General features: G+C 37.2%; 1 protein-coding gene across 3 annotated transcripts; it reads right to left on the bottom strand.

Annotated features, from left to right (window-relative positions):
* Positions 1-918: 918 nt before the first annotated feature.
* Positions 919-9,615, bottom strand: LOC121868723 (dipeptidyl peptidase 1-like). Of its 3 annotated transcripts, none has more exons than XM_042369581.1 (10): positions 9,456-9,615; positions 8,114-8,283; positions 7,416-7,570; positions 6,727-6,870; positions 6,311-6,447; positions 5,581-5,706; positions 5,279-5,455; positions 4,347-4,468; positions 3,718-3,872; positions 919-1,853 (listed from the first exon to the last, which is right to left on the bottom strand). In XM_042369581.1, exons 1-10 carry the CDS (start codon positions 9,590-9,592, stop codon positions 1,671-1,673), a joined length of 1,506 nt encoding a protein of 501 aa, XP_042225515.1. In that variant the 5' UTR covers positions 9,593-9,615; the 3' UTR covers positions 919-1,670. The 3 variants fall into 3 exon arrangements, with proteins under 3 accessions (XP_042225515.1, XP_042225517.1, XP_042225516.1); XM_042369583.1 differs by having other exon boundaries at positions 9,491-9,576; XM_042369582.1 differs by having other exon boundaries at positions 9,425-9,571.
* Positions 9,616-10,467: the final 852 nt, after the last annotated feature.

Raw genomic sequence — 10,467 nt, 5'->3', positions numbered from 1 at the left:
ACAGAGCGACTTTTGAACAAGGTCCATGAACATAACCCATTCACGAGTCAGGGACTTCCTGTATATTTATATTGCATTAAATGATTCCAATGTATACAGTATATATTTCCCCTGTAAAGTTCACAATACAGTGCACCCTCATGTTTTGTAGATTTTCATTGCAACAGGTATTAGTAATTTCATATGCAGTCGAATTGCATGTACGAATGAGTTTCCACAAGAAACCACCAGGTGTCACTATCGCAGAGCACACCTTCCTGCCTCTCCTGTCTCACTCACCGTAATGTGTATTCACCTCAATGTGACCCGTGTGTTTTGTGCTCGTAGAATCTCTTCATGGCTCCAAAACATCCTTGTAAAGGTAGTAACAAGGGCGGTAATTCATCAGAGAAGCCTAAGAGAGATGGAAAATTATTGACTTTTAAGTCGAAAAAGTCGAAATAATAAAGAAACTTCAGAGCGGCATGCGCGAGAGCATATGGGATGGATGAATCGACAGTTCACTACAGATTAATCATCATTTGCTGTGATGTACCAGAGGGAGAGTTGGGAGGTAGGATCAAGTGGATGGAACAACATAACTGGGCTGGTGAGTACAGTATTCCATGTGTAGGTATGCAATATATATAATAATTTTTATTTGCATCTTTCTTTTGTTGTCTTTACATGTTATTTAATGTTATGTGAGAGGGAAAGAGGTTTAAAAATCATTAGAAACACATTTAGGGCCATACAAGTGATTTGGGATAGGTTATAATATTGAATATTACATGGCAACATCAGGAATGTAATCCCCGCAAAAAACGAGGGAGTATTGTACATTATAGTACCTGGAAAAGTGCTTTGCTCCCTTCTGTAAGTAACAGAGTACTGGGTACACTGCATTGTTCAAGGCAGAATGTGTAAGAAAAAAAAGTATATTTTAAATTTATTTTATTATAATAAAAGCTTACACCTTAAGTACATGAAAACATGAAGTGAAAAAATATATAGGTACAGTACTGTATATATGGAGAGGTAAACTACAAGTCACTATTGCTGCAACTAACAGAAAAAATAAACTTTTAGTATCACACTTCAATGTCTCAACATCATAACCCAACAAATATACAGCATTTGGCCTATGTAGGCATTCCTTACAATACAATAGTGATTCCCTATACTCCACAATATTAAATTTTTCATTAACTTCACCTACGAATTTCTACTTTCATCCATAACTAATCATCACTTTCTTTTAATACATCAAATCTTTCCTAAATTCTCCTCTATAGAACAGTTCTTTGTACCACTTGATTTCAAAACCATTAGCCACTTGTTCTTCCGATTTATTCTTATACATTATTTTGAAGTTTTATTTTCTCTGTATTTTGTGCATGCTATTTTTCTACCCAATAATACATTTAATTAACTTTTATATGCAAAGTCATCTGTACTCACTCAAGCTACTCCCAGTTATCACATTCTTTATCCCCTTTGTTTACCAGTCTCTCCTCTTTGCTACCATTCACCTAATCTTTGTCACAATCGTAGTAAAGTGTTGAGAATTAATACAGGTAAATATTTTCACACATTCTCTTTTTAAAACTTGTTTTCTTCCATATTTCCCTAAACAATTTATTGAATTTAGTTTTCTTATAATTTTCTATTCCCATTCTGCAAGCTAGAATTCAAGGGATAGGAACAACCTCAACAGCCATAGACTCAATAGCACACTCATCAGTACTCCTTCGTATCTTGAAGTAGCCATCCTCACCCCAGTTCTCACCCCAGGAGTTCTTTACGATCCAGAATTTTTCTCCGGTTTCTTCATCTGCTCCATATCCCACCAGCAGCACTGCATGGTTTGTCAACTGTAAGACAAATTTTAAATTCAGATGAACACGGCAACAAATTACTTTGTGAAAAATTGATGACATGGTGAAAATATCAAGGTGTAGAAAAGGAGAGTACCTAACACATATCACCAAAGCAAAATTCACAAACCATCAACTCTTTCTAAATATTTTCATCTGCATAGTGATTTCCTTAGTAATGATTTTAATTTTCTCACTTATAGTTGTGATCCTGCCTCATCAGCTTTTCCCAACCTGTGGGTTGGCCTCCAGCCGTAAACCTTGCTTAAACATGGCTGATGACAACTGGATCATGAGACCTATAATGAATTTTTAAGCGCATAGATATTACCCATAATAAACCCTTGGCACAAAATGTATATACCATCATCGTTTTACGACCATTTTCCACACTTGTGTGGATTAGCAGAGGTTATGCATAGCAAATTTCACTACAGTACTTCAGATTTCAGTAAAATATGATAAAAAAAAATAAAATCATAACAGACAAAAAGATAGTCAACACTCAGATTACATGGTGGTTAAGTTCCAAAAAAAAAAAATTGCATACAACTGAATTTACAGAAAAACATACCTTGGGCCTTTGAGAAATAGGGAATTAGGTTCTAGGCTACATGAAACATACTGTAGATCTTATCAACTAACCAGTGTAAACATAACACACTTTAGATAAATGTCCCCATCACTCCAATACTCTTCTGAAGATACTGTACTTTTTGTTGTGTTCAACAAGAAATAGCTATAATTGTGGCCCTGGTTTGACTTGTTAATAGACATGGCCACTTCCTCAGCGTCAGTGCTGAGTTTGTCTGCACAGTATTCACTAAAACTAGGGTTGCCATATCTGAACATTCAAAAAAGAGGACACTCCCAAAATCCCCCCCCCCCTGCACACACAGGCTAATATACAACATACATGGTATAGAAATCTTAAAAAAAAAAATTACCTTTGCTTAAGGCTGAACATCTTCATTCCCTTAGCTGCAGTCTTCTTCCCCCACTGTGTGTGTGACTTGATGTGCCTATGCATACTTTTCTGTAGATCAGATCTTTTTCAGTATTGGTTGATTGCTCTTTAGAAAGGTATAGAAGTCACTGCAAGGTGTTTCTCGGAAGTTGTACTGTACGGTCAGAATGCCTTTCATTGTTTCAACACTCAATTTGTTCCTTTCCTTTGTCCATTGACTTTGCATCAGTGAAAAAACTCTTTCTACATTTGCATTGTGAGATGATATAGCAAAGAAGAATTGTTCAATTCTGAGTGGCATTCAATGTTCTTTGATTTTTCAAAGTATCTGGTCCACTTTTTATGTGTTGGCAGATTACTAAATTCTTCATCACTCTTGTAATTTTCCACAAACTGCTTCAGGTTATTAACTTGGTCAAAACACTTCATAAACTTCTACCCCCTTATCAATCAAATATTTGACAGCTAAGTTGACAACACCGTACAGGCGTACACGTGACTTATTAGCTGACAAAAACTGAACGAGATCTCTACAGTTTCCACCTTCCCTCCCTCTCCCGTCATTACAGTTTCATGTTTTTTTTCCGTGGAGAAAATGATGGAAGCTGAAATAACGGACTTTTGAAGAATTTTAAAAATTCCTTCCGGATGAAGATTTCGAGACCTAAATGGAGGACATGTCCGGGAAAATACGGACGTATGGCAACCCTACTAAAACCCAAAGTTCAGGGAAGGGAGGGTCATATGGTGGGAATCATACATTCTAGGCCCATTTGTCCACCATGCTGAACCTTGTATAAGTGAGTACTGTGTACAGTATAAGAAAAGCCATGTAGTATATCAATAAGATCAAGTGCAGAAATAACATATATTCCTCATGGTATTTATCCTGACCTCTAGTGGGTTGAACTTGTCGTTGAGTCCAGTGTGGTGGTAAATTCCACCTCTGTAGTGAAGGAAGTCATCATAAACTTCTAAACCAACCACAAGTGGGCCACCCCTCACCAGTGCTATCTTCATCTCCTCTTCATTACATCCACCAAAGTAACCTGTTAGTTGTAAAACCTTTATTATTATTGATGAACAACTGACTGATTTTAATAAACATGGGATCTAGTAGAAATTACAGTACATGTGCTTGTCCATGGAAGCACTGTTAGGGAAGGGAATGTGCTTATGAGAAATGATGGAAGATAGAGAACAGATGGTAGTGTGGTGGTGAAGGAAACGTGATTAAGAAGTGGAGCTTTATTCCCTGATGTTTCGTCACAAGACTTTGATAAAGTCTTGTGACGAAATGTCCAGAATAATGCTCCATCTCCTGGTCGTGTTTCCTTCACCACCAACTGAAGCTAGAGAATATTTCAAAAACAGCAACAACAAATTTTACATCTTGCTCTTGTTTTAGTCATTCTTGAACTGTAATAAATGCATAAATTGTCTGAATTATATGTTCATGGATATATATGGACATGTAGTCAGGTACTAAATCTGTCCTGAAGCAATACTTTAGTAGAACTTACCACCAACATAGCGGTAATTAGCAGTGTAATGGCGGACACAATTTGGGTTGGTACGACACACATCATCCTTTCCTTCATAAGGTGAACACTCTTCCAACACTACGCCCACATCCTGAGCATACCTGGTTGTACAACAATGACCAATAACATTTAGCAAAATATCTGGTAAATAATAAACAGCATAATATGCACTTGAAAATCTATGGTGTAAGATACACAGCCAACATGAATAAGGTGCCACAGCCTACAGTAGTGTTACGTGATTCAAGTAATATTTTGTGTAATACACCTCAGACAAACTTGTAGGGTAACTGATTTCTAGTAATATGCAGTGCAATGTCTCCAGACAACTTTGATGTCATCATAGTCAGATTTGCAGTTTTAAAGAACTTCACATTTCTAATTCAATTTTGAATATGACTTAACTGTTTATACTGTGTAGCTAATACAATAGTTTGCTTTAATTGTTATTTGTGCTACAGGAACTTATAGTAATAAAAAGGATCTTTTTTAATTGTTTCAGTGTGTCTTGAACTTGGACAAAAATTCAAATAACTCTGATTTAAATGAAAACTTTTATTAATTTGTTTTACGTAAAAAAAAAACCCTGCAAAATAGTGTGCTACAAGCAATGACAGCCAACACCACATGTAGTGACACATTACAGAAAATTAGTGGTGACATTATAGAGAACTAGAGCAGACTTGTGCCTGAAAAAAGTGGTAACATTAAAGAAAATCAGGTCATAGGCTAAAAAAACATGTAAAAACTTAATAGTAACAGCAACTGTGATTTGCTCCAACAAAAGTTTTTAACTACATGGAATATTACGGATGTTGTACTTTCCCAAGAGATATTTTCTTGAAATACTGTATAAACAATTTATCTTCCTTGCACAAAATTAAACATTTCAACAATAAAAATTTCCTCACCTGCCAGCAATGAGAAAGGGGAAGCCTCCATCACAACCTTGGGAAAGATGTGAGCACCCCACAATGTCTTGGGGAGAGAAGATTGGCTGCTGGGTGTTATTTGTGAGAATCCTGACGCCCGCCTCCAACCCACCCATGGAGGCAAATGCATAGCATGACCCACAGGATGCCTGATTCCTGTTAACACAGACACCTGCTTACCATTGTACAGTAAAAGGTATACACAAATACTGCACAGTATTCCCTTCATTAACAATTAATTTTATTTTGGCAACACAGCAGAACAATGAACATTTCTTCACCTGACAGAAGACACATAGCTGATCCCAGAGACATTACGCCAGTCCCAGGTAGCTGGCATCCTTGCACTACGCAGTCGGGTGATGATGTTTGCTGGGGTTGCAATAGCACCACTTACCACCTTTGACCTGGTACAGTACCACAAAAAGCAAGATGTTTTGATGTTAGTCAAATACAGTAATGAGAAATAAGGTTATGGTCATGCAGATATAAATACTTTGCTTGGAGGTATACAGTGCAGTAATGTACCTGTATCTTTTCATTTATTTATCTTTAAAATCTGATATAAAAATTTAAGCCTAAATTTCTTTACCGATGATAACGATATTTACTTGAAACAAATTAGCTAAAAAATAAATCTCGGTACAGAACTAAAATGTACCGGGAGTTTCCTCATCCCTAATTGTCTTTTTCTTTATATTTTAAACTCTTTATTTAGGATGATCATTCAAACTTTTTCTAATTACTTTTGTATTAATATTGAAAGACCTCCATAACATTCTTTGATTACCTTATGGAGTATCCACTCTGCCTTGCCAGCTAAGAGGGCATTTGGAAGTCCTAGATATAATGCCCAGCTTCCACTTTATAAAAGTGAGTTGGCATTAGGAAGAGTATCCACCTGTAAAACTTGCTTCAAATTTACCTGATGGTAACTGGGACAGCATTTCATCTAGTAATTATGGCTAACAAACTTAACAGTGGAAATAATGACTGGCAAAATGTACTTACGCCCTGCCACCAGCTCTCCGAAGGTGATCCATCATCGTCATCAACTCGTACTCTGGATATACATCAGCCACCCAATTATTCTGTGCACCATTGATGCTCTGAATAAAGGCTTCATTGTACTTGTACAGGGCGTGTTCCTGCCAGAGATAGTTGTGGATGATGCAATACATGAACATCTTATACAATATTGTAATGGTATAAAGTTAAATACTGTACAGTGAACATAAATCCAGTTTTTAATATATTTACACATAATTATAGACAATATTTTCAGTGGCTGTGCTTTTACAACAGTTGTAGTAATTAGCCGAGCAGAAACCCTTCAGATTATCAATTCATAAAACTTTGCTCAATTAAGAGAAAATTAATTGAAGAAATAAGTCACTACACCTTTGATATTACTGTACAGTACTCACCTGAAGTGTGTGCTGGAGTGTGTAGTTCTTAGGTGCTACCGATTCCTTCTTCTGTGCCCTGTAACATGCCCAGTTCCTGATGGTGAGGTCTCTGGACCAGCCAGTCAATGTCTTGTCACAATAAGACACAACTTGTTCTCCACTCTAAATAAAAATAAAATAAAGAATTGTGTGTATACGCAGCAGTAGAGTGATTATAGCACTTGCCTCCTATTCCAGGTTCAGTGGTTCAATCCCTGGGCACTCAGTTCACAACATGGGAAGTGAATGCAATCAACTGCAGTACTGTATACAATGTGCCATATCCACACTGCCCCTTAGGGGCAGTCATGCCTATGGAAACCACTTTCATTTACACACAAGGTGTGCAAGATCTGCTCTGATATCTACAGCTTACATAGGCTACAATATTAATAGCAATAAAAAGAAAAATGCACTACAGTTCCACATTTTAATGATATATCATATCAATAGTAACATGTAAACTACTGTCTTTCCTTGAACATCCTCTCCCTCCCTTCCAAAGTTATATTCATATTCCTCTCAATGCTTAATCGAGATAGGTTCTATCCCTTTAGAGGGCAGGGGTTTCTCTCGCCTGAATAAATTCATCTGGTGTTACCCAGAACAAAATATCTAAGTGCGCCTCTGCCCTCTAAACAGTTAACGGTCAATCACCATTCTCTAACCTTTTCATAGAGGGAGAAGGCAAAATATGACCTCCCAGAGACTTTAATCTCAAAGCCTTGGTTGTAGATCATGGTCCAAGTGCCATGGTTACCAAACTCGTCCACAGCCACGTTGGGATACATAAGTTTTACCGTCTTCTTATGTACGATGGGACCTACAATAAAGAATAGAGATTGATGACTGGGACAATGTTGAACACATGGAAGACAGTATTGGTATTTCTTAAGAGAATAATGTTATGAAGAGATCACTAAAACACCAGAATGTGATTTTAAATAAATAAATATACAAAAGAGAATTGAAACAAAAATGAAGGTACAATATTAACCAAAGGAGGGAGAATAAAGTTAATAAATGGAATAGATACTAAAGTACTGTACTGTATATATTGCTACATCAGGTTGGAAAAACACACAGATAACTAAAAGAATACAGTAAAGATATGGTGACCACAACATATAAACACCATAAAAGGAGGACGAAGAGTTCCAGATTATGAACTGTGTGGATTACTATCAGTATTTTAAACAAAGTGAAAAAGGATTGCAATGTTTATACAGCACTTCTATGAGAGTAACATGTCTTTAAAGTGATTTAGTACTGTATAACAGAACATGTCTCAGACAAAAAATATACAGTACTGCACTTACTCATAAAACACAGAACAAAGTATTGTATATAAGTATCTTTTAATTACCCATATTATCACAGTCGATGTTGGCATGTCCAGTGCGTTCAGTTTCATAGATAATCCAGTCACCACGCACGTCATCAAAGGTACAGTTAGCTGGGGTGTCAGCATGCACTCCACCCACCAGCATCACTAGGAATGCTGCCCATAACCACATACTTGTGGTTATCTTCATGCTGTAAAGGAAACATTCATCAGCATGAGATAAGAGTTCAAATGGTTGTAGTGATGGTGGATACCTATTAGCTAGATTCAAATAACTTGGTGGTTGTCACTTAATTAACAGGCATGATAAATAGTCATACTTATTATAAACTACAGTACAGGTATGCAGTATTCATAATAGCAATTACACAAACCACTCAAACCTAACCGAAAATTCCTGAGCTGCATTTGATTATACATGTACTGGTAAGATTGGGTGAGATGATTGAACACTAAGAGACCCGAATGTTTCCCAGTGAGCTTTCCATAAGCACTGAAATATTAGCACCATAACCTGCCAGACCTATTGTAACCTGGAAGTGTGTATGGAAAGGACAACACTAGGAAGCTCTACAGATGCACGTAATATGTGACCCAAAGCCAGGGGGTGGAGCCCCACAGCTAGGAAGTTAGTTAGGTAGGTTGGTGAGGTCTTTTAACAATGTTTTTTGTATCAACTAAAATTAGGTTAAGTTTAATTTAGAAAAAACACTAACACATTTGCACAACCTATGACAGTGTCAACTATAAAACACAATAAAATTGCGGCATTTTTAAAATCGTTTTTGATGAAAAATCGTCGGTGGGTCAGTCGTCAATAATTACCAGCTTTCTTGGGGGGATGAAAAAAAAAAACATTCAACTTCTGTATTGAGAATCACGAAGTCAAAAGGACGCGTTTTGAAAACGTTATCATTGTTGGTGCCACAGCGTGTTTATCTCTCACCAATATGCTTGGCCCGGACAGATGTGTGACCCTACCAAACATCACAGGTTTCCCCCTGTACTAACACTAGATAGACCAACCGCTCAAATGGATAGTAGTTAAGCTAATAAGTGGTGAAATTATAAACCACTGCATACTAGTAAAGCATAAAATAAAATCTAGAAAAACCATGTCTCGATCCTGGGATGAAGAGCCAGTGTTTTCAATAGATTTGGCCAAATACAGTAACAATAAACCTACTTATGTACAGAATGGATAAAGGTATGATGTTATCTCCGGGTGAAGTGGAATAAAACTTTTCTAGACCCAGTTAGTTTTTGTTCTTCACCGTGAACTTAATAATTACTGTATCCTGCATTGCTTTGAAACAACCGTACTTCAGTTACCTTGGTTTCCACAAACGAGTGGTCTTCTTATCTGCAGTTACTGTTACAACAGCAGTCTCCACCTACCCTCGCCGCACACTCACCCAGGAGGTGCACAGTAGTACGCCCCCACCAAGGAATAAGGGTGCTAATACTGTAGAAGGATAGCGCACTCGTATGGGCGAGCATAGTCACCTAAAGTGGCGTCGTTAAGCGGCTGGAGAGTAAACTAAATAATTACCAGGCAAGGAAAGAAGAAAAATTTACAATTTTCTTTTATTTTGTGCATTTCTTTATAGCAGCTGCAATGGTGCCCCGGTACTGTGCAGCTATTGATTACCCTATCAACTAATTAAGGAACAGAAGCCTTTCTTTTTTTTCGATTTCCAAAAGATTGGGAGAGGTGAGTCGTACACTATCTGTGTTGACTGTGCATTAGTTTATACGAGCGCCTTTATTTAAGAATAGCAAATAATGATATTTTACTGCAAAATGATCAATGTGTTGCTTTGAGGAATTATCCCTGGATATCTAAAATTTTATGTCAATAATCTGGTGTTATAGTACAGTACAATATCATTTAAAGGGGTATGTGTGTGTGTGTCACTCCCCAGCCGCCTCATGTCGCTACCATCGAGGAGGACCACAGAGCCAAGGATAGAGTTCGGTCAACTCAGTGACATGTGGACGCCATGTTATTACTCAGCTGATGAAGAAGTTTCCGCTCGTACTATAGAGGATAATTATGATGATGGTGATGTTGTCTATTTAGTAAAATTATCATACATGTTTACAATTGGATAAGCAAGCATGTTTATAAACTTTGTGGGAGACAGCCCGAGAAGACATCCCACCCACTGAGTAACATCATGGCGCCTGGTTACTCAGTGGTTAGTAGTTGGCCGAACTTCCTCTATCTACGGCTCTGGATGCATCTAAAATTTAACATTTAATGGGAGAGGGAGGACATATAAAAGTAATTTAGTTAATCTAGAGATATCTGAGGGTCCAGCCTTCTTCAGTTGATTTTTTTAGATTCAATTTTGGGTTATGGATAGATACGA

This window comes from Homarus americanus, unplaced genomic scaffold (assembly GCF_018991925.1).
Source record: "Homarus americanus isolate GMGI-L3 unplaced genomic scaffold, GMGI_Hamer_2.0 scaffold30535, whole genome shotgun sequence".
Lineage (NCBI taxonomy): Eukaryota > Metazoa > Arthropoda > Malacostraca > Decapoda > Nephropidae > Homarus > Homarus americanus.
The sequence above is the reverse complement of the archived record's forward strand: the minus strand, read 5'-3'. Positions and strand labels throughout refer to the sequence as shown.